Source organism: Pseudonaja textilis, chromosome 11, assembly GCF_049901715.1.
Source record: "Pseudonaja textilis isolate UNSWEBS1 chromosome 11, rPseTex1.2, whole genome shotgun sequence".
Classification (NCBI taxonomy): Eukaryota; Metazoa; Chordata; class Lepidosauria; order Squamata; family Elapidae; genus Pseudonaja; species Pseudonaja textilis.
Window position 1 is genome coordinate 19,880,782 of NC_142000.1, and position 24,984 is coordinate 19,905,765.

Sequence of the window (24,984 nt, forward strand, 5' to 3'; positions counted from 1 at the left end):
TAAATAAAACTAAGATAAAATGTTGGTTTGTTAATGCTAATTACTATGATTATTGCTAAGACTACTACTTTGGAATAGCAATAGCACTTAGACTTATATATTGCTTCATAGAGCTTTTCAGAGCTCTCTAAGGGGCTTACAGAAGTCAGCCTATCATCCCCAGTAATCTGGGTCCTTGTTTCACTGACCTCAGAAGGATGGAAGGCTGAGTCAACCTTGAGCTGGTCAGGATTGAACTGCTGGCAGTGAGCAGAGTCAGCCTGCAAGGCTGCATTCTAACCACTGCACCACCATGGCTCTTAAAGCAACTTAACACTGTGCAAGGTGCCAAACTATTTGCTTTCTCAAAATTATGGCCTTTTATTTAAGATATTTGGCACGTTGACAGACAGTGCCATGAATTTAAGTTCAATCCTGGTTAAATAGCCTAGTTCACATGGATCTCCAGATGTTTGCTGAACAGCCATACCCATTATCCCTCACCAACAACGGGTGCTATCTGGTATGGCTGGGATTCGTGGATCAACAACATCTAAAGGACCTTCAGGTAGAAATCATAAGTTTCTTCACTGGCTTGAAGCCAATTTCCAGGCATTCAACGAAGTACATTTGCCCATATCTAACATGTCAAACTTGAAACCTACATCTAAGAGTGGTGACTTTTAATGAAATCTGTAAGGTCCATAAGATTTTGCTACTGTTGTGTTTTATGAAATTGCAGTGTTATTTTTGTCAGTATGATCCACCTCATTCCACCAGCTGGCATCGCAAGAGAGAGAGTTTGTTGTCATTTGTGGCACTTTTCTGGATATTTGGGTTCAGGACGGGGCAGGAAACATCTAAGAAGAAAACCATTCCATTTCCGCAAGTTGTCAATTCTTAAACGCCTCCTCCCAACATTTCATCCCAAAATTACTTCCCGTTTTCCACCATTTATTTTGAAAAATCCACATTTCCCAAAACTAAACTTTTTGCCATGAAATTTCAGCATCCTTGCTTCGAGGTGGGTGAAACCATGTGCAGCTGAGCCAACATGCTTTGAATACTCAAAATGTTGAACCATATATTTTTTTTCCAAAGCCCCTACCATTATTAAATAATAACCCATGTTGTCTTCCTTCATTGACGGGCGTACAAGCAGGGATTTTAAAAATGCACTTGCTATTCCCTAACACTTTAACCCTTTTTGGAAGCAACCTTTCCTCTTGAAGATCGTACTTCTCAATTTCATAAATAATAAAATGTGACCTTTCCTGTGGAGAGACTCTGCCTCTCCCTCTTCTTCAACGGATGTCCTAATTTGCTTTGTATTCTTTGGCTTTCTCCAAAGGTCAAGGCTATTGGTGGGGTTCTTTGATTTTTATGCTAGTTTATCGAGGGCTAACATAGACACAGAGGCTGGGTAATCCGATAAGCCAAAATGAAATGCTGTGGAAAAAAAATCTGCAAAATGGTGTAAACCCATGGAAGTGGATCAAACCATGTTGTTGTTTTTTTCCCAAGGGAATTGGCTGGAAGCTTGAAAAGCCAGCAGCAAAAATCTGTAAGAAGGTTCAGGGTTTCAGGCTGTTGAACTGAAGATCCTCTTAAGTCAACTGCAGGGAATTGGTTTGGCCTGGTTTTCTTCTTTCTAAGATATGGGTGGAATAGAAGAGACCGTCTATATATCCTACTAAATCGATACCCGTGCTTCACTATGAAACTATGTGGTTGGACTTAGTTTTTGGGGAGAAAAATAAGGGGGAAAATTGTGCCTCTGCCTACCAGCATCCATTGGTATTCATCTGGCTAGCGTCCTGTCAGTGTGTGAGTGAGTTGAGGGCTGTTTGGAAACTGAAGCAGTATTTGCTGTGTGAGCAAGAAGGAGACAGCAAGGAGCCTGGGCGTGGCTTAGCTCAACTGTTCTGGACTAAAGCTGCTTGGTGCTATGAAACTGAAACTCCTCTGTTTGTGTTTTGCATTTGGAAGATTTTCTTTTTTCAGGTGCGGAGGGGGAGTAGAACTCCTTAGCATCAGAGCATGTTAATAATAATAATATAAGAAATACTAATGCTTTGATGATCATTTTGAAAAATCCTTTCTTAGTGAGCACCTAGAAGCTGAGAGAAACATAGGGGGCAAATTTCAAGTTTGTAGGCTTTACGGTTCTGGAGATTTTGTGATGATGCGTGGAGTGGTTTTTCGCTTTTATAGAGAGAGAGATAAATCCTTTTAATTTATGACTTATGACTTACATTTAGTGACCGGTCAAAGTTACAACAGCATTGGAAAAAGGGACTCATGGCTATTTTTCACACTTACAACCATTGCCACATCCCCATGATCACATGATCAAAATTCAGGCGCTTGGCCACCGGTTCATATTTATGACGGTTGAAATGTCTCAAGTCATGTGATCTGCTGTCACAACCTTCTGGTGAAGGGAGCAGTCAACAGGGAAGGCAGATTCCCTGAACAACCGTGTTACTCAGTTAGCAACGGCAATGTTTCTCTTAACAATTGTGGTAGAAAAGGTCGTAAAATGGGGAAAAAACTAACAACTGTCTCGCTTAGTGACAGAAATTTTGGGCTCAGTTGTGGTTGTACGTTGAGGCTTACCTGCATTTGGTGACTCCTGATCTCCTAAAATTGTCCTGCTTAGCATTGATTGTTGCTAAAAAAGATAGAGAGAATAATTTAGTCCAAAATGCTTTAAAAATAGATACTGAGCTCATAAATCTTTGTCTCTCTTTTTTGATGGGAGAATTAATGGAGGGAAAAGGCCTGTGTTAGGAAGACAGATCAAGTAAAATGAAAATTGTCTAAGAGTTCAGTTAAAAACGATCTTGCCATATGCCTTAACCTGTTTATAGACATCATGATGCCTGAAATTAAATTATCGCAGATTGATTCCACCTAAAACACATGGTTTGGAAAGAAATTGGGTAATTAGTAGCCATAGCAACCCAATTAAGTTCTTTTACACCCTTTATTTTAATTGCTGTATTAATTGAAGAGAGAAAAATAAATGGAATGTTCATCCTTTACATATCACGTTAAAGTTTAGTCAAAATATAAATTGCAGGGAAAATATTGCTTGAATTAATCATGATAAGCTGCTGATCGAGAGAGAGAAATTAATTTTGCAACAAACTGGATTTGAAATGGATGCCACCCATTTACAGCTCTGAGATAAGAGCCTGGCATTTTGATATACAAATTACTCAAATACAGTATATAAACAGATTGCGATTCTAAAGAGCAGCTTGGTCTTTTCTAAAATTTAGAATAAAATATGTGTTGACAAGTGGGGGGCAGGGAAAAAAAGTTACCAGGCTTAGTTTTATCAGTATGGTTCTTGCAAAAGAAATAAAAAAGTATATTTCAGTTTTTCACTGTTTTTCAGTGAAATGCAGAAACATTTGTGTAATTTGGAATGTGGCATCAACTTTTAAACCAGATAAGGATCAAGAATTGATAAGCTCATGAATATGTCTACACTGTATGTCAGCTTCCAGCTAACCCAACTGCATCCAGGTTTGGTCACCACATTATAAAAAGGATGTTGAGACTCTAGAAAAAGTACAGAGAAGAGCAACCAGGATGATTAGGGGACTGGAGGCTAAAACATATGAAGAACGGTTACAGGAACTGGGCCTGGCTAGTCTAGTGAAGAGAAGGACCAGGGGAGACAGGAGAGCATCTTCCAATATTTGAGGGGCTGCCACAGAGAGGCGGAAGGGGTCAAGCTATTTTCTAAGGCACCCGAAGGCCAGACAAGGAATAATGGATGGAAACTGACCAAGGAGAGATTCAACCTGGAAATAAGGAGAAACTTTCTGACAGTGAGAACAATCAACCAACGGAACAGAAGTTGTCTTCAGAAGTTTTGGGAGTGTCATCACTTGAGACTTTCAAGGAGAGATTTGGACTGCCATTTGTCAGAAATGGTGTAGGGTCTCCCACTTGGGTGGGAGGTTGGACTAGATAACCTATAAGGTCCCTTCCAACTCTGATTATCTATTATAAGAATAGATAATGTGTGTGTTCCAACACTGGAAGTTTTCAAAAAGAGATTGGATAGCCATCTGTCTGAACTGGTGTAGCGGGTTGGACTAGAAGAATTCTAAGGTCCCTTCCAATTTTTTTTATTCTACTAGTCTGTTTTCTTTTCAATTACTATTATGAAAGCAGATATACGATTGCAACATGTACCTGTGGTTTAATAATTAAAGAGTTGAGCTGAGACTAGGAGAATTCAAGTTCAAGGCTCTACTTGACCACAGAGCTCCCTTTGAGTCACTTACTCATTCAATGTTAGTCCAACCTGTATCATAAGGTGACTGTGACAAGAATGCAATGAGGTCAGTCCCAGTCAGTGCTATCTTTAGCTAGAAGAAAGGAAGGATTGGATATTCAACAATAAAAATAGAACAGTCATTTGGCACAAGACAATTAATTTGTCCCTGTCTGGAATCATTCACACATTGTGGATAAGCCTGTTGGATACCCTAAGTAGGTTCTCGCAAGACTGTTGCAGAAGACAATCCATCTTGAAAACCATTTCATTGGCTTGGATAGGACACTGACGTGGAACAGATCTGGAGCTGCCTTTGATCTCACATCTGAAAGTTTAGCTCAATGGATGGATGAACATGAAGAGTGAAGGTCAAGATGCTTTCTTTGAATCCTACCCACCCCGTACTTCTTCTTTGAGTTCTGATATTGTCCTTTAAAAGAAGAAAAGACAGGAAAGCCAAGATGCCTCTTTTGAAGTGCTCGGAGAAAGTTTAATACCTGTAGTTACTTCCTTCTACATCTAGACAAGCCAGCTCAAGCATGAAAAAAAAACGGGACAAAACGGGACACTTGACACTGGATTTGCTGATATTTTTTCCTCTTAAATTATCTAAGAGCCCCAGAATTTTGTTTTTCATGCTGATGGAAATCTGTAGGTTCAGTTTGGCCTCAGTATAATGAGTCAGTCAGGGCTGAAAAAGCATCTTGGAGGAGAAGCTAAACATTTTCAGAGAGGAAAAAAACAACAACAACCAAGAAAGTCCAGTTGCCTTTTGGACAAAGCACCTTTGGGACATCAGCAGGTAAGACAAACAAATATTGACTTGTAATGTATAAACCTATCAATTTGGCCTCTTTCATTGATTTGGCCACAACATCTGATGCCTTCTATTTTTCTGGATTGTCTCGGAAGAAATGAGCTTGTCTGCCCAAGTCTGCGACTGACATTATAAAATAAAAAAACAAAAACCCAGAACATCAACCACGCATGTGCAGGCAATCATCATGCTTGAGTTTCTCTAACAAGCCAGTATTGATTCTTCACCGGGGTGACAGTCCTCCCTTCCTCGAAGAGATAAGGCACTGCCTCCATGCAATCTTCCCCTTTGTCAATTTGATTAATCTGTTGCCTGTGTACTTAACAAATCCTCTTAGGACAGTGGGTTTGCTACGGAGACCTTCTATTCTTACACCCTGGGAAGAGATGAATAATATGACGGCTTCTCCAGGGGGGTCAATTTAGCCTTGATGGGGGTCTGTTTATTTCTGGCTTTCCCTTTCAGTGCCTTTTTCCCCTACATTAAAAGTTGTTAACCAGTTTCAGCTTACAACCTTGACATTTGCTTGTTTTTTCTTTTGAAATCCTGGTGTATGGCGTGTAATTGGTTATAAATAATAGACATGTATGAATAATACAGAGTCGCTCCAACAAGCAAGAGGCAATTTTCTGTTTCTCATTATGTTGGTAGTAGCTGAGAGATGCTTAAAGCACGGGCAAAGAGAGACCAAATTAAAACTGCATTAACCACAGAGCCAGTGTGTTCCCACTTCCAAACACTGCCGGTGCATAATTTTGAAACAACAGAGAGAGAGAAAAAAAATCAGAAAAACAGCGACTTACTAGAAGATGATGATTGGCAAATAATATACTCCAGTGTAAAGATGGTGTTTTAATTAAGGGTCCCCAAACCTGACTTTTCTGCTCATATTTCAAGTATTCCGTTGACTTTTCATCCATTTCACCTTCCTGAATCAGCTTAATAATATATCAAAAAAAAAGAGAGAGAGAGAGAGAGAAGAGAACACATACAGCCTTTTTGAAAATTCAATTAGTTTAGCCTTAACTGAATGATAATTTCCATTTCTATTAATAAGAATGCAGCCTGTGATCCCTGGAGCTCAGGTCCTAAGGTAGAGGGGTGGGCGGGTGGGGAAACTGTAGGAGTTGGACAATCCCACCTTGGTGGTGCATTTATTTCTCTGAAATGAATGAAAAATAACCATTGGTATCATTTATCATTCTGAATTTGTTTCCAGTTGTGTTTTCTCAGAACTTACTTTTAATATCTTAATTTTTCTTTCCTTTCAGTCTCCCAAGGTCATGCTGGGGTGTTTTGAACAGATTGAACCTGTTGGGGTTGGTAATTCTATCCCTTTTCCCACTGTTATGAGTAGCCCTGCTGTGGCTTCACAACGCACAATGCCCCCAACCATAACTCACTAATCCATGATGCGTTGTTTGGTTCTGGCTTACCTTGAAAGACAGACCCAATTCCAGTGCCCTTTAAACTATGATTGACAGCTTGATATGCCACTTGAACAAACAGTCCTTCTTTATCCAGCGAATTATGGTTAACAGTCCATGTCTTTGTGGATGGGTGAGCAAATATTTAATGACTGAGAGCGTCAGACCTGCCTCAACTTGAACCTCTAAGAAAGAATGATCCTTAACTCCATTTATTGAGAAAAGTAAAGTTTACTAGAAGTCAAGTGGATTATAGTAAATGCATAACCGGAAGTCGTTCCTCCTCCATACCTCCAACCAAGAATGACAATCAGAACATCTCCAGGGTCATCTTGTTATCAAGATGGAATCACCAACCTAGAAATAAGGAGAAAATTTCTGATAGGGAGGACAATTAATCAGTGGAATGGCTTGCCTTCACAAGTTTTAGGTGCTCCGTCACTTGAGTTTCTCAAGAAAAGATTGGATAACTGTTTGTCTCCCTCATAAGCAGGGAATTGGACTAAAAGACCTCCGAAGTTCCTTCCAACTCTGTTGTTCCATTCATCTGGTTCAAGTCTTGTTGCTTTTTTACATGTCTGCAAGGCAGGACTTTAGTGGATTCCTCTTTAGGCATGACACTTCCCAGTGTTGTTTTTATTTCTCTTGAAAATCCCATGATAATCTGGATTCCATATGGCTTAACAGTCATGGAGGAGGGGAAAAAAAGAGTATTACATGAATCAGGAAGTTCTTGGGGGAATCACAAAATGAGAATTCCTGCATATCCCTCAGAGTAACATGAAATAATAATTCCCCTCCTTTGTTTGGAATGGAAGAATCATTGCAAATGCTAGTAATTACTAGAAACAAATATGTGGTTTGTTGTTGCTGGCTTTACAGTTTCATTTTGGGAGCAGATGCGACCGAAAACACAGATGGTGAAAGAGAAGTGTGGGGGAAGAGAACAGGGAGAAATCACATTCTCACCTGTACATGAGATAGCTAGGTCAACTTTGGAAAGGAACAAGAAGTTATTACCACCTGTCAATCTAAACAGAGGGAAGTGCTGGTCTTGATTCTGCTCTCAAAAGATAAACGCTTAATTCAGAAAGTCTTGAAGTGCTACTGTGGGTGAATGTCTGCAAAAAAAAAGGTAACAGTGAAACCAACCATATATCAGTTCCAGGGAGTCCTTGATTTATGAACATAACTGGGACCAGAATTTCTAGCAAGGTGGTTTTTAAGTGAATCTTGCCCATTTTACAGTATTTTTTTAAGCAAATAATTTCACTTAAGTGAGTCACACCCAAGTGGTGTGATTCTATCGAAGTTACAACCCGTTCAGGGAGTGACTCTGAGTTTAAAAAAGTATTTTCAACGCTAATACTTACCTTCTACTGCAGCCCTGCTGACTAAAACAGCTGAGGTGAGAATCATCTGTGCTCAAAAAAATAAAAAACAACCCAGGAAATAAAGCACACGGAAGAACAGGGGCAGGTGGCCAGGGCCAAATGCTCAGCGGAACTATCGGTTCGCCCAAACTGGTCCAAACCGGTTCAAACCAGTAGAATCCCACCACTGATCACATGGCTGTGAATCTGGGTTCTCCCGTTGACTTTGCTTGTTAGAAGCCAACTTGGAAAGTTGCAGCTGGTGAGCCCAGGACCCCGTCTGGTTGCCAAGCCCCTGAGCTTTGATCACGTGACCACAGAAAAGCAGGAATGTTCAGAAGTGTGAAGATCGGTCATAAGTCACAATTTTACAGGGCTGTTGTATCTTCAAGTGGTTGCTAAACAAATGATTGTATGGCAAGTATTACCCTATTGATTGATTGATTGATTTTTGACAATTACTTACAAGATAATAGGTATAAGTAAAAACATAGTTATGAATACATGAATACATATAAGAAAAAAAAATAAACAATAGGACAGGGACGGTAGGCACGTTGGTGCGCTTATGCACGTCCCCTACAGACCTCTTAGGAAAGGGGTGAGGTCAATAGTAGACAGTCTAAGGTTAAAGTTTTTGGGATTTGGGGAAGAAACCACAGAGTCAGGTAGAGTATTCCAGACATTGACCACTCTGTGGCTGAAGTCAGAGATGCGAGAGGAGAAAACTTGTTCAGTCCCTTGAGTGATTCCTAACCCGATGGACCAGTTCCCATAATAAATAGGTAAGCATAGAGGGCATCATTTAAGAAACAGGGTCTTATTTTCTGCCATGTTATAATGTTCAAAAAGACTCCTATCTGCTAGAGAACTTAGTTAAAAGTCCGGCTTTATACAAAATATTGGAGGCCACTTATGAATCACCACTTATGTCTTGGGTGGCAACTCTAAAAAGACCATAGAAATATTAATTGGGGTAACTGCCAGAATCCTGACACTGGGAAATATGGCCATTCTCCATTTTTGATTGGTTGGTTGGTTGATTGATTGATGTGGACATTGGTCATCAAAGAAAAAAAATACTCTGGCATTGCAAATAGGGCACCCAACGGATTCTTTTGTGTGTGTTTTCTTTGCCTTCTCTGTTACAAAGCCTTAATGCATCTGTTGCCTTAATGCACAAGTGAGTTCATCATACCCTGCAGGGAAACACGATATACATAAATGGAGCATTTGTAAATACTTTCTGCTTTTCCTGCAGGTAGCCCTCCAGCTACAGGTACAGGAACGTTGCAGATTATCTTGGAGGATGTGAACGACAACGCCCCGTCTCTTTACCCGACGGTAGCCAGTGTCTGTGAAGATGCGAAAGATGTGAAAGTTGTCATTGGTGCCTTAGATAAAGACATTCACCCCAATCAAGAGCCCTTCAAATTTGAGTTGAGCAAACAATCAGGTCAAGATAAAGTATGGAAGCTTACCAGAATTAACAGTAAGTCCATTAGGAACAACCAAACGTTCAGCATTGTCTCTTACAGTTGTCCTTCTCCCTGCAGGTATAAATCTGGCTGGGTCCCGTCTGTGTGAGCCATCATCTTCAAGGAAGTCCACATCACATCCACAAAACCAAGATGGTTGTCATGATGTTGCAAATGAAGTTCCATGTGTGGGAGAAACACCTAAGAAGCAGATGGAACTTCAATTCCATCCTCATGGCCACCATTTTGACTGTACTCTGCATACACCCCTGACCTTTGGTTGTTAGCCTGGTCCACCTAAATTCTACCTCATTCTATTTTTTTTTATTTTTTTTAAAAAACAAGAACATATCCATTTCTTTTCCTATCCAACATCCATTGCCCGACAATTTTATTTATAATTGAATTTGTCCAATGCCATGTTTTTCAACCTCAGCAACTTGAAGGTGCGTGGACTTCGACTCCCCAAATTCCTCAGCCAACATGTTCTTCAAGTTGCTGAGGTTAAGAAACACTGGTCTAATTCACAATTCCTTAGCACCAGTTTTTCAAATTGATGAACTGTTGTTCTCAATATAATTTGTTTTGTGTTCTTCTTCTCAGGGGCGGGGGGTCCATGACCTGCTTCATTGAAGGGACGCCGCTTTCCTGTAAAATTGACAAATTCAGAAATAAGGATTGGAGGACCCTAGTCCTTAACTATCTCTTCTCTTTGCCCAAATCATCAAAATAATTAATTGCTGCCAGAAGATGCTCTGGTCTCCAACAGTTCTGAGAAGTCTCTGCAGTGCACTGTTCCATATACTTCGTTGTTTCTTCTATGGAAAACGAGTGTTGTGGGAGGCAAACCGCAGAATGCATTGCAGGAATTCCAAACAGTGGGGCATACCTACTGTTTCTTTGTCATTAAAAAAAAGTTACAGATATGGTGGAACCCATTTCCTGCCCTTGGATCCTACCCTCAATACTCATTTTGCTACTACCTAAGTTACCTGAAAATGAAGGTTTAGGGAGGGAAACCCACAAGCCACATAACCTTGGTGATCTGACCTAGGCTTCCCCCAAAAGCACTAAGCAGACTTTTTGTCCTGGCAAAACCCCTTTTATTAAGCAAAGGTGAATTTTTTGCATCCGCATTCATCCAAAGGCCTGGCAAACAGTCTTTCGAGGGTCTAATTAAGAGCACAGACCTTATGTAGCCTGGAGAGGTGCCAAGTAAATATTTTCAAATGCAGTGATGACAAGGAAGGGCTCGGCACAGAGTCTCTGCAATCTTCACACTGCAGCAATGAACGAATTGCTTCCTGCAAAAGCCCCAGCTACTCCCCCACCTCACTGTTGTCCGACGCTGAAGGCAGCTGATAACTGCCAGCCTGGCCTGGTCCCATCTCTTCCTCTGATACAGAGTCCTCGTCTGAGCCTTCCTCAGTCTCCAGGACTGGCCCAGGTTCCTCCCCAACCTCCTCACTATCTAACTCTGCTGCCAGCTCTGGTAGCCACCAGTGGGCCACAACACTTGGTTGCATGCAGGGTCAAAAACATGTGGTAATGAGAAAACAAGATAGCTAAGGCTCTGTTTTTTTGCAAAGGTCTAAAACTTGTGAACAATTTGCACCGAGCTGGAGGATCAGCATATCCTCCATACGCATTTTATGAGCGTTGTGCAAAGTTCTTAGAAGTCCTAATGTATACAGAAAGACAGATGGACGAGAAGGCCCTCTGTGGACAATTTCATGGCTGTGTTAAGCACTCAGAGTGTTTCATGGGTCCCATCTACTTATAAACCCTAAACTAACATTTTATGATAAGGCAATATTATTATCCTCCTATTGCAAATAAAAAAGGAGTTGGCACTAAGGGATATGCTAAAAATTTTCTTGGCTGGGATAACGTTTGACTTCTGGGCCACCTGTCTTGAAGCTGATTCATTTTTTTACTGTTCCACTACGGCAGGGTTTATATATATATATTTTTCAAACTTGGCAACATGCTGGCTGGGGGATTCTGGAAGTTGTAGTCCACCCATCTTAAAGTTGCCAAGTTTGAAAAACACTTCGCCACCATGTCTACTGCAAGATTTAAACCATCGCCCTAAATTTAACTTCCTTGCTTCCTGCAGATACCCACAGCCAAATTGCCGTGCCCCCCAATTTGAAGAAGGCCAATTATATCATCCCCATCTTGGTGACGGATCCTGGAACACCTCCTCTAAGTAACAATACGGAACTGAAAATCCAAGTGTGCTCCTGCACAAAATACAAAGTTGACTGTAGTGGTTCTCCTACATTTTACACCAGCACAGTTCTGATCTTCCTCTGGCTCTTCAGTTTATGCTGTAAGTTGTCTGATAGCTTCAAGCTATATGGTGAGGTTACTCTAAGTCAACTTAGCTCAATCTGAAAGGGATGGGATGGCTTCGGGAATTGTCCCCTGGTCATGGACCACAGTTGCTGAGTGTGATGTTTTGGTTGCCACAATGTAAAAAAAGTTGTTGAGACTCTAGAAAGAGTGCAGAGAAGAGCAACAAAGAGGATTAGGGGACTGAAAGCTAAACACACACAAAGAATGGTTGCTGGAATTGAATATGTCTAGTTTGATGAAAAGAAAGACTAGGGATGAGATGATAGACGTGTTCCAATATTTGAGGGGCTGCCACAAAGAAGAGGGGTTCAAGCTATTCTCTGAAGGCAGGACAAGAAGCAATGGGTGGAAACTCATCAAGGAGAGAAGCAACCTAGAACTAAGGAGAGATTTCCTGATGGTGAGAACAATTAATCAGTGGAACAACTTGCCTCCAGAAGTTGTGGATGCTCCAACACTGGAAGTTCTTAAAAAGATGTTGGATAACCGTTTGTCAGAAATAGTGTAGGGTTTCCTGCCTAAGCGGTGGGTTGGACTAGAAGACCTCCAAGGTCCCTTCCAACTCTGTTATTCTCTTCTATTCTAAAGCATGGGCCTCCTTTAGATGTTGTCTGGTTTGATGAGAACTGTGAGGTCCTCTGTGCTCACTGAGCTTGAGTGTTTCCTTGCAGACATTTCATGACCCAACTAGGGAACATCATCAGTGCTAGAAGGCAGTGGGGTTTGCTCTCTGTTGAGTGCTCACCACCAAGTGCTTGGGTTTTAGATTTCAACCATGCAACCATGCCTTCTTCCTGACAGAGATCTCCACACAGGTATTCCACCTTATTATGCATATGTGAAAAGGAGGTTAAAAATGTTCAACAATATGAAAGGGGTGACAATGGAAGGAAGAGATGGAATGTCTCTTCTGGAAATGTTATCAGAGATAATCTTTTTATATTAACTTTATAAAATGTTATCCAAGTAACATTTTTACTTGGACCTCTTGAAGCAGAGTGATTCCATCAGTGCCTCACTTGGAACTTCTAATGCCTTGCAGTTCCTCTGAAGTTTTCTTCCCGCTTAAAAGAAGTTTTTGGGTTGTTGTTGTTGGTTGTTGTTGTTTTCTTTTGAACTTTATTCTCAGAGAGCTTGAGTCTTTTTCATATTTTTGGGGATGAGGACGAGGGTGGCCAACTTCTTTGTTTCCTATGATCTGATGCTCCTTGTTTTCTATTATCCAATGTTCCATCACTCTGGATTTTTTTCTGGGTGTCAGTCAGTCAGTTGGTCTGTCATCTGTCGGTCGGTCGGTCCATCCATGCATCCATCCATGTATCCAGCCTTTTATCCACCTGTCCGTCCATCTTTCCATCTGTCTATTTTTCCAGGAATTCTTGGACTTTATTTTCTTCTGAAATGCCGAAAGCAGATTGCCCTCTGTCAAACTGAAATGAAGAAGGAGAGATAGAGAAGGAAGAAGGAGAAGGAAGGGAGGAAGGAAGGAGAAGGAGGAGGAGTGGTAAAGAAAGCGAAGGAGTTGAGGAGGACAAAAGGAGAAGGAGCAGAAGAGGAGGGGTAGAGAAGGAGGAGGAGGAGGAGGAGGAGAAGAAGCAGGAGGAGAACTTTCTGTTAGCATTCATCTAATGGGGCCCATTAGTCCAAAGTTCTGTCAGTGCTGAGTCCACTGGAACAAGCCAAAGCAATAACAGCTAAATAGAGCTGTAATGTCTGCAGATTTTCTACAGATATAATTAGTGAGTTCCAGAAGAAAGCATTAAGAGATTCAAGTCAGAGAACTAGCTAAGCAATTTAGTTTGGGCGGGGGGAGGGGTTTGCTACCCTGCCAAAATTTGCCAACTTCACATCTGGAGTTTCTTTATTCCACACGCTGAACTTTTCTTTTTTTTTACAACCACCATTAACTTCACAGCAATATCTCTTGCAGATCAAATATTCCTAGGAATAATCAAAGATTATGATGCCATTAAAAAGTGGGGGGAGGGGAGAAACTTACTACAAGAGCTTTCGTATGTATTGAACAGATGAGCTGTCCCCATCGCTCTGGGCAATGTTATAGGCTTAATACTTTTTCGCCGCACCGACAATTTAGTGAAATCCTTTCTGGTGTCTGCCGTGGCTCTGGGTGATTAGGTTTCACAAGTGCACTTCGGTGTGGGGGGTAAAGTAAAAGCAGGGAGGGAGAGGTTTGGGTTTTGTTTTTTTTTTGCTTGTTCTCACTTCTACATTTGTGTATATGCGCATTTTACAATCTGTGGATACCGCCATGAGCAACCACTTTGGAAAGACAAAACATATTATCATTTAAATGAGGCAATTATCTTCTCGAAGATTGGAACATGTACCTCTTTAGTAAGACACCAAAATGATTTGTGATTGGATTTTTCTTTTCTTTCTTTTTTTCTCTCTCTCTCTCTTCTTTTCCTTCTAGCGCTTCCTTCCTTCCTACTTTCCCTTTCCTTTTCTTTCCTTCTTTTTCTTTCTCTCATTTTCTTTCTTGTTTTCTCGCTCTCTCTTTTCTTTCTTTTTTCCTCTCTTTCTTTCTCTTTCCTTTCCCTCTCTTTCTTCCTTTTTTCTCTTTCTTTCTTTTTTCCTTTCTTTCACTCCTTTCTTTGTTCATCAGCCCTTAATTCCATTAAGTTTCTTTATCAATAAATCACAATAAATCACAAGCATATTAAATGGCTCACCTCTTTGGAAATATAGAGGCTCTTTTGCAATTTCTTCAAGAGCTGTCTGGAATCTTCGTATCCTTATCCCAAAGTGTGGTCTTTCTATTTCTTTTCTTTGTGTTTTTTTTCCACCTTGGCCAGTCTGGCAGCAGCAGATATGCCCTCAGAGCTAAAGCCAATCATTAAGTGGGAAGTATCTGCTGTGCTGCTGGCTTTAACTATGATACCTCTAATACTATATATTAGACAGAGGTACCTTTTCAGTTGGTTCAGCTTTCCAGTCCAGCAGGAAAACCATTCACTTTGTTTATCTCTATCCATATTGTCTCCGGTTTGGAGTTGGCAGGCTGGTTCAGTTGCCAGACAATCTTTGCTAGGGTTCCCAAGATAGGCCCAACACCCCATCCTTGCATCTATGTCCACCTGATCTCAAACCACAGTGGATTCTACACCTAGGACAGATGTAGAGCTACTGTGCATGAACGGCTGAGGAATATTTTTCTGAGGAGTCCTTGGTGCTCTCTGAGCTTGGTTGTTTTCTTGCAGATGTTTCATTATCCAATGTCTGCAAGCAAACATCGAAGCCCAGAGAGCACCAAGGACCCACAGTTCAACCCTGAGCTACAAATATTATCTTCTACTAGTTGCAGTTGTGTCTACAACTAGACACAAATATTTCTCCCATATCATCTCTCTGCTAAACAATTAATTCCCACAATACTATCGTTTTCCCTAGGATATCAAACCATGTAGTAGGACAGTATTATCCTTCTCATCTTTCCTATTACCTGTTCCTTTAGCATCTTATGACGATCACTTTGTTGTTTGTACCTTATGATTTATGTTGATTGCTTTTATTTAGTATCGTATGACTATCACCGAGTGCTGTATCTTTTGATTTGTGATGATAGTATTTTATGATTATAATCATGGTTTATCACTTGTTGCTTGCATGTACATAGAGCGTTTGTGCTCCAGACGCAAATCCCATGTGTCAATCAATAATAGAATAGAATCCTTTATTGGCCAAGTGTGATTGGACACACAAGGAATTTGTCTTTGGTGCAGATGCTCTCAGTGTACATAAAAGAAAAGAGACATTCGTCAAGTGTCAAGAATCATAAGGTTCAACACTTAATAATAGTCATAGGGTACAATAAGCAATCAAATCATACTAGGAAAAAGTCAATATAAATCATTAGGATATAAACAACAAAGTTACAGTCATATAGTCACAAGTGGGAGGGCATGGGTGATAAGGAGTGATGAGAAGATTAATAGTAATAGTATTGCAGAGTTTGCAAACAGTTGGACAGTGTTGAGGGAATTATTTGTTTAGCAGAGTGATGACTCTCCTTTTGTCTAGTTGTTATGGTGTGCAATGCTCTATAGCATCGTTTTGAGGGTAGAAGTTGAAACAATTTATGTCCAGGATGTGAGGGGTTAGGAATTATATTCTATTCTATTCCATTCCATATTCTATTCTATTCTATTCTACTCTACTCTACTCTACTCTACTCTACTCTACTCTACTCTACTCTACTCTACTCTACTCTACTCTACTCTACTCTATTCTACTCTATTCTATTTCCTTCCGTTCCATTCCATATTCTGTTCTGTTCTGTTCTGTTCTGTTCTATTCTATTCTATTCTATTCTATTCTATTCTATTCTATTCTATTCTATTCTATTCTATTCTATTCTATTCTATTCTATTCTACTCTATTCTATTTCCTTCCATTCCATTCCATATTCTATTCTGTTCTGTTCTATTCTATTCTATTCTATTCTATTCTATTCTATTCTATTCTATTCTATTCTATTCTATTCTATTTCCTTCCATTCCATTCCATATTCTATCCTATCCTATCCTATCCTATTCTAATTCTAATTCTATTCCATTCCATTCCATTCACTCCACTTTACTCCATTCCATTCTACAAATAGTTGTCTAGTTGTACTCTAAAGCAGTTTATCCGCTGTCTATTGGCTGTTCCAGGAGATGCAGACCATGGTCCATTTGCAGCCTGCTTTCAAGAGAAGGGCATGCCATTTTGAAATGATCTGGGTTACACACATTACCTTAATCTTTTTGATCTGGGTGCAGATCATTACGGGAGCATGTTAGGTCCCTCCAGCGAGTAAGAGATCACTGCGGTCCATGGACTGAAGAGGTTATTTTCAGCCAGTCCTAATGAAAGCAGCAAATAGCATCTGCGGTCTCCAGAAAGAGACGAGATCGGGGGTGGGGAGTGGGAGGGGGGAAGGACACTGGATGTACAGAGATGGAATAAGTTGCACAGAGCCTGCACTGAAATTAATTTGTCAAACTAAGTGTGAAAGGGCTCAGGTGTGCCGGGGAGACGCACAGCACAGAGATGCCAGGATGGGATCTGCAAATAAGTCTCAAATATGTCCAGGTATTTAAGCACCTATTAATTTTCATCAGTCTTGCATCTGAAATGGCAATAACTGTTTGCCCTTTCTGCCAGTTCTCCTCCCCATTCCAGCAACAAACTGAAAATCCTAAAATATCACAGGTAATTTCTATTCTCAAAACAGCCCAATCCTCAAAAGGGACTCCGCCAAGTGTTTTATTAAATGAGAGCATGGGTTTATGTGTCTCTTATGTATCTGTCTGTAACATGGGTGTCCAACCTTGGCCATTTTTAGACTTGTGGAACTTCAACTCTCAGAATCCCCCAGCCACACAGGAATTCTGGGAGCTGAACTTCCACACGTCTTAAAGGGGCCAAGTTGGATGCCCTATGATCTATAGCATTTGCAGGGATGTGCTATGCTGGAGAAGCCAGGGTGGATCACATTTGAAGAATCTCATTGAGCTTTCCCAATAACTCTGGGCATTGGCCTGTCCCAAAAAAAAGGGGCTGTAACAAGCACAAACAGGGTGAAAAATTCTGATGCTCCCCAGAGGTGGTATTCACCAGGTTCTGATCAGTTCTGAGGAACCGGTAGCGGAAATTTTGAGTAGTTTGGAATATCACCTCTGACTGGCCCCACCCCTACCTAGTCACTGCCTCCCAAGTACCAGCTGATCAGCTGGGTCATCTTGTGTTGCCCTGCACAGGAGAACAGAGCTGAAAAGCAGGTTAGTGGGGTGGGGAGGGAATGGAGATTTTGCAATATATCCTTCCCCTGCCATGCCCACCAAGCCATGCCCACCAAGCCACATCATGCCCACCAAGCCATGCCCACAGAACCAGTAGTAAAAACTTTTGAATCCCACCACTGATGCTCCCACATAGCTCCATTTCAGTGGCCTTTCACCAGAGGAACACATGATAGATCATAACCCACCTTAATCTAGTGTTGAGTTCAGTCCATAATGTTAGATTGAAATCAGCAAGTGTGATTTTCAGCTTAATTATCACAGGGTGGGGGGTTTAGGTTTGATTTCAGGTATCAAGAGTTCTTGCAGAGAATATTTGTGGAGGGCTGTACTGGAGAACGAAGAGGGGAAAAGAGATAGTAGTCAAATATGAAATGTCAGTTTCCTTATTTGGCCAAATGAAGCCATTGGGAACCATCAGTGTGTTCTCTATAAATTGGCTCTAGAATCACCGCATTTGGAGTAGATCAAATGAGAGCCAGCAGATAAATTAATCATGGCTAAGTCTAGCTTCTGCCATTAGGACTACTCTAAATGCAACTAAAGGCCATCAGAAAGCATTGAGAGAAACAGTTGGGAGGGGCTATGAGTCCCAATTGCCTTATGTCTGCTGATTTTAAGATTCGACCTCCCATGCTGATAAGGTCTCAAGGTGAATTATTCTTCCATTTGGTAGAAAATTATTTTATAACTTACTTAACTCTTGAATTGTTCCCTAGTTCGTAGTGGGAAACTTTTTGACTTACAGATGTAGCCAAACTACAGCTCAACCTTCCTCAGTTTCCCTACCCCAACATTAATCTGAGGGTTCTGTGTGCATTTAAAGTGTAATTACATAATTCATCTAAAATGAAATCTGGGTGTATAGATGGTGCAACACAAGGTCAACAAGCGTGTGTTTTTCGTGTCGAGAATTAGAATCCTTGAAATTAATGGATAAAAGCAAGGAGTTATGATTGCTTTATTATGTCCCAAAAACACAATGCTAGAACATACATGTGTTTGCATGGATTTATAAGTGTATAAATGTATGTATGTATTCCACACAGATGGAAACATAGCAATAAATACATGGGGAAGATAAATGTTTCTATGTGACACAAATACTTGATCATACAGAAATATTACCAGTATTTTGTAATCCTTTTTTATCAACTCAGCCTCAGTGGTGAAAGCTGTACTTGAAAAGATTAAACTTTGATACTTCCTGTAATATATATTTAAGAGAAAATGTTTAATGTTCCCTAATTTCACAGAACTAAATTATGTTTTGTGACAGGCCATAGTTCTTTTTGCAGTAGCTTATTATGACAGACTTATGACCTGTACAGCTATTTCCTAAATTCTTTTACAACAGTCTTTGGCTAAAATCAGCCAATAATTCACAGACAAGACTTTACTTGACAAATTTTGGCTTTTTCTTTGCTGGCAGGGAAAGAAAAGAAAAATCACAAGTCTGTTCCCTCAACATTTCCTTTCCTTTCCTTTCCTTTCCTTTCCTTTCCTTTCCTTTCCTTTCCTTTCCTTTCCTTTCCTTTCAAATCCAACCCAGTTTATCTTTTTGTCTTCCCACGTGAAGCTATCCTGGTTAGTTTTCAGTTTGGTGGAAAGTTTGGTTTATTTTCTTTTTCTCTCTGGTAGCATTGGCAACGTTTAGTTTTTAGGGATGCTTGGCTCTGTGATGGAACCATGTTGTAAGACTTCAAGGAAGGGTGCAGAGATCTTTCTTGGTGGAAGGCTAGCAAGAAAGCAGCAGGAAAGACAGGATTGTCTGTCTGTCCTCTCTTCTCCCCATAATTGTTGAATCTTTTGAACCTCCTTAAACCTCACTATTGGTCCTTTGGGGGTGTGGGGGAAGCATGTTGAATGGTGCAAACTTTTGGAATTAAAAAATATTGGTTGTTAACTTGCATTTGCAATCTACTTAATTCCTCAGTGGAGGAGATCTATTTGAGTTGACTCATAGACCATCAAGGTTGTAAACAAATACTTTTATTTTTATTTTTTTGATCAGTTGTGTCTTTCTGATCAGTTGTGTCCAATTCTCAGAAACTGCCTGGACATATCTCTTGGCAGTTTCCTTGGCAAAGTTTTTCAAAAGTGGTGTGCCATTGCCTCTCCTTCTTAGGGGTAAGTGAGAGTGACTGGCCAACCAACTGGCCTTGTGCCTATGATGGGACTAGAACTCACAATCTCCCAGTTTCTAGCCTGGTTCCTTACCCGCTACACCAAACTCGTTCCCTGTCTAAACTCTACATTCCATGTGAACCACACAGGTCTGGATGTGAAATGCCTAAATGACGTAAAGCAAAGAGAATCCAAGAATAGAATTCAAATCTTTTGCTGTAACATTTTTCTTTTGTTTGCCGGCCTTTTCCTTTTTTAATTTAAATGGCCAGTGTAATTATGGGTGTTTCCTTCTCTATCCTTAAATCTTTATGACGAATTGCTCTGGCACATGGGTAATTGAATATAAAGTGCTTAGAGTCATAAGTGAGCCACCAAATAAATGTGCCTAAAGATTAGAGGAGGGATGAAATAAGTACGGTCTTTAAACTTGCCATATGCTTGCTAATAAACGATGTTATTGCTCATTACCCAGGTCTGTAAGAACTCCTGACATTCAAAGCTGGCCTATCGTTTCACCATGGTGACAAGTAAAAGGCGTACTATCCCAAACAGAAGATCACCTCTGACTTATTCAACTCCTCCTTCTCCAAAGCTTGGTTGCTTCAGAAAGGGCCTTTCTCGACTTCAGCTTGGTGTCCTCCCAGCAACTGGATTGTATTAGACAAAAGTTGCCACGACTTCACTCCAGATTCCTTCCTCAAGAGCATTGGACACGATGACCTCTTGTTGAAAAAGAGAGCAAAAGCACCACCACCACAACAAAATAAACACAATCAAAACTCGGTCTTCTGGGAGCCAAATTACGCAATGACTCTGTCTCCCCTTCCCACCTCTCTGTCAACTTGTTGCTATTGAACTGTTTTAAAACAATTGTCTGTGGGTTAGTATTTGTATATGTATGAGTGTATGTATATATATATATTTATAGAGAGAGAAGAGATATACCAATAGGATTAGCTTTTGTATGGCTTTCACATTAGGCTTGGGGGTCATTGGGGCAGAGGAACATGGAAGCAGGGTGATGGGTGATCACCAGTAGCTCTGCTCAGCATTTATGCTATGTGTAAAATAGTGTTTCTCAACCCAGTGTTTTCTCAACCTTGGTAACTTTTAAGAGTTGTGGACTTCAACTCCCAGAATTCCCCAACCAGTGCAGCTCTTAATTTTTCTACGGCTGAGAAACACTGGAGTAACCCAAAGGAGAGAGTTTCCGACAAGAGGATTGTGTGAAGCAGCTGATTCAATATCATCCCTTAAGAGGTAAAAAAAAGCAAGAGAGAGAGAGAGAGAGAAAAGAGAAAGAGAGAGAGAATCTCCCTGTGCTTTATAATATAGGATGCCATCATTCCCGTTGATTTTCCATTTCATTCCCAAGGATTGGAGTCAAACGTCTCGCCCAGTTTGATATGCTCAGCCAGTATGAGAGTAGATCTTCCATTGGGTGGCATGCTATGAAGATGGACTTTTACAAGAGAATAAAAATGTTAAAATCCTGTTCTGCTCACCCTTTAGAGATTTCTTCTTCTTCTTCTTCTTCTTCTTCCTCTTCCTCCTCCCTAGATTAAACCTTCTTTGCCTTCTTCGTGTCTTCCTCCTCCTCTCTAGATTAAATTTTCCACTTCTCCCTTCTCAGTCTCCTCCTCAGATTAGACTTTCTTCTCTCCTTCTCTTGCTTTTCTTCCTCATCCTCAAATTAAACCTCCTCCTCCTCCTTCCCTCTCCTCCTCCTCCTCCTCTTCCTGAAGGGCAGACATTTTGGTACAAGGGGTTTTATTCTCTTTTAGATTGATAGTTTCATTGACCATCAGCATGTGTGTTAATTGCTGGGGCGATCTGTTAGCTTTTTTATCATTTGAGGATGGTTGGGAGGGCTTGGGGAAGGCACTTAAGCTATTTTAATGTTGAAGCTTACTGAGAAACCAAACTTGGAAAACAGGGTCACAAATAAGAAATACCATACCATCAATTCCTGACATTTCACCCTTGTAGTTAGAGGTGAAGTTCAACAAGTTAACTGCTAAATTATTTTGAAAGTCTATGCTTTAAGATATTCAAAGGACCAGCCTTACCCTGAAACTTTAACAAAGTAGAATTATTTTAGATTCTTAGAAGTCATTGTAGATCAGGTTCAGTGAAGGGAGAGAAGGGTTGGTGTAAGCAACTATTCCTATATTGACTGACTCTTCCAGTTTGAAGTAAAATATTGCTATTTTCTAGAGAACAGGAAAGAATCGTTCTCCTGGTTTGTTTGTTGTTGGGTTTTTTTTTGGGGGGGGGTTGTTTTCTAAAAATAAGATGGGAAGCTGTTGGCCTCTAATTGTTGCTGGACTCTAACAACTTCAAGTCCAGCATGGTTGTCTATAGGCGTGGTCCAAAACAGCCACAACAGTACCATCAAAACTCTGCCCATGTTTTGGATGTGCCTCGTGCATTAAACAATGGAGTAGAGACTTGATAGCACCATCACAACTTCCATCTTGATCATTTTGACCACATCTTGCAGATTCTCCTGAACTCCAGCCAATGTGGTCAACCCTTAGAAATCAGTAATAGTCACATTCTGACTGCATTTAAAAGACACCGGCATTCCCTTCCTTGTATTGTGTTGAGTTAGGGTGACAGAAAGCTTTTTTTTTCCATAAAACAATTAGCTTTGGTAGGAAAAGCTCAAGAACTCACAATTATATTATCCAACTCCCATCAACTCAGATATGTGTCCATAGTGGATTGAAGGCAGATTTTCATTGTCTTTCCATTTTTTTCTTCCTTTTCTTTTTTTTTAAATCTATTTTTAATCATCAACCTGTTCTCTCTCAATGCCTAAAGAAGCTAGCTCTCATTACTCAAGCACAGCTAAACTGAAAAAAGTTATATAAATATATACATATAATTTGTTTTGAATATATTATATATACATACATACTCACACAAGTACACACAAAGATGCACACAAGCGCACACTGGGATTTATTTAAAAACTAACCAGAGCTCTTTTCTTTTTTTTCAGTATGTATGAAATAACCACACTTGTTTGCAAAAAAAAACAAAAACAAAAACAAAACAGGAACAAAGGGTGTTCATTATGTATGAAATGGAAGCCTTTTTTAAACATATATATATAATTATATATATATAATTTGGTGAGCATGTAAGGTAATGGAAAACCTCTCTAACTGTATCATCAGAACGATCATCTTGTTAATAAATTGTAAATGATCCACTCAGCTCACAACAATTTTTTTTAAAGACAAAGGAAAAAAATAGCAAAGAGTAATAAGCGATAGACTGTGGCTTTTAATAGAATATGACAGTAACTAGGGATACGGTAAGTGTCTTTTAATAAAGTTGCTTATTTAAAGTCTGAATTGCAGAACTTTCTTATGTAATACAATGTTTATAGCTCTAAATTTGGGTTGGGTTTGGACAGAACATGCAAGTGATGTTGTATACCTAAGCATTTATTTCTTTGTCATGCCTTTCTTCCCACAGGTCCTCCTCTCATCACCAAATCATTAAAAACTCCAACTCTACTTTTATCCTTTTTAATAGTGTCGCACTAGATAGGAAATACTTCAGGGTGTAAGATGCCTAGTTTTAACTTCCTGGTTGTACCATGAATCTTCAGTGTAACAGCTGGTGGGGAACTATTAGCTCTTCAGAAGTTGATGGATTACTATTCTCCATAATCCTCAGCATTGGTCATTGAGCTGCTGAGGCAACATCCGGCTGGTTTTGGTTTCCTCATGCTGACCTCATGAAAAGCACCATCTTCGATGGTAGTGCAGTTCATTTTGTCATCTTAAGACCTCAACTCAAGAAGTCACCAAACTACTCCATATCTGCTTCAGCCTACAGGCAGAGTTCTGCACAGTGAGTTCTGCCTGCACAACGTGACTTGTATAGTGCGTTGAATGAGCCTATTCATTTCTCCACCAACACACAAAGGAGAAATTGCAACCACAAAAGAAAATATGGCACGTAGCCGACATCTCTATGGAACACCCCAACTGCTGAACATCTAGGAGATATGGCAAACACTAGTAACCCTCCTTTTGAATCTTCTTACAGAGAAATGAACAGATGGTTTGCCTTGGTCTCTTTGCTATAATCCAATCCACAGTCAAGGAGACCTGAGTCCATCAATGTGAGTCATCTTGAATCATCTACCTGTCATTTTCTCAACTTATATATGTGATCTACATGGTTTAAATCCAAACCGGAGTGGAATAAATTATTGCTTCTTCAGCTCCTTGCCTCGTAGTCTTCAACCCTTGGAGAAGGTTACTTATTCATCATCTACCCTTGTCAAAGTCAAAGTTGAAGAAGACCTTAAGATTAGGAATCACAGCTTTCTATGACAAAACACACACACATGCACACACACATGTTCAAACTCATTTTTTCCCACCAGATAACAAAACACTCAGAGATTCTTGCAGTGGCAGAAAAAATGAAACAAGAACATCATAACTGTTTTTATTTATACCGCAACATTGGTTAAATCTGATTTTTTTTTCAATAGCACCTTATCCCCTTTAAATTAGCTCTTTGAATGTTCTGCTATTTCATTCCCCAGCAATCAAGATATGTTTGCAAAAATGTCTGCATTTAGAAAAAAGAACAAAAATTAATCATTTTCACTTTTGAGCAGATAATAAGAACAGCTAATAAATCATTTTATCTGTAAAGCAGGGGAGGGTTTTTTTTTTAATAAGACACAAGTTCAATATAATTACTATTAAGTTAATCAGAAAAAAAAATGATGCTGGGGAAGATTTATCATCAGCAGAAGAGGGGGAAATGGATTTTGGGAGAGGCGTGCTCTATTTCTGCCCCTTTCATCTTGTTCACTGTTTAACAAAGTCAACCCATAACAATGTCATCTGAACTTCCTTGTTATATCCAACAAGATTCTGGGGACTCTCAAAACCATATTTAGCTGAAAGATCTATTAAACTCTCCTTTGAACATTTAAATTAATCAGGGACAATTAGAATGACTGGCTATTTAAAGAAAAGAATTATAGCAATGTTGAATGAGAGTGATGGAAGAGAGTGAATGACTATTCTAGGTCATATTTTTTTTTGAAAGAATATTTCATTTAAAATGTATCTCCCCAATTTTTCCCTAGATGTTCTGTCAGAAATAGGTTGGGAAAGGAAACCATATGCTCACAACCCAGAGGTTTAACAAGAATAGGGTTACCAAGTCCTACGCATTGGATGGCAGAGTTGGAAGAGATCCCATGGAGCATCTAACCTGGAGGTGTCCAACCTTAGCAACTTTAAAAGCTTGTGGACTTCAACTCCTAGGAT

The 24,984-nt window shown here is 40.0% G+C and overlaps 1 protein-coding gene across 1 annotated transcript in view; it reads left to right on the forward strand.

The window, feature by feature from the left end:
- CDH13 (cadherin 13) overlaps nt 1-23,031 on the forward strand; it is a 394,527-nt gene extending 371,496 nt beyond the window's left edge. The window contains exons 12-14 of the mRNA XM_026713963.2: nt 9,158-9,388; nt 11,494-11,709; nt 20,142-23,031. Coding sequence (XP_026569748.1) covers nt 9,158-9,388; nt 11,494-11,709; nt 20,142-20,149 — 455 coding nt within the window. The 3' untranslated portion in view covers nt 20,150-23,031. The remainder of the gene's footprint in view (nt 1-9,157; nt 9,389-11,493; nt 11,710-20,141) is intronic.
- Nucleotides 23,032-24,984: the final 1,953 nt, after the last annotated feature.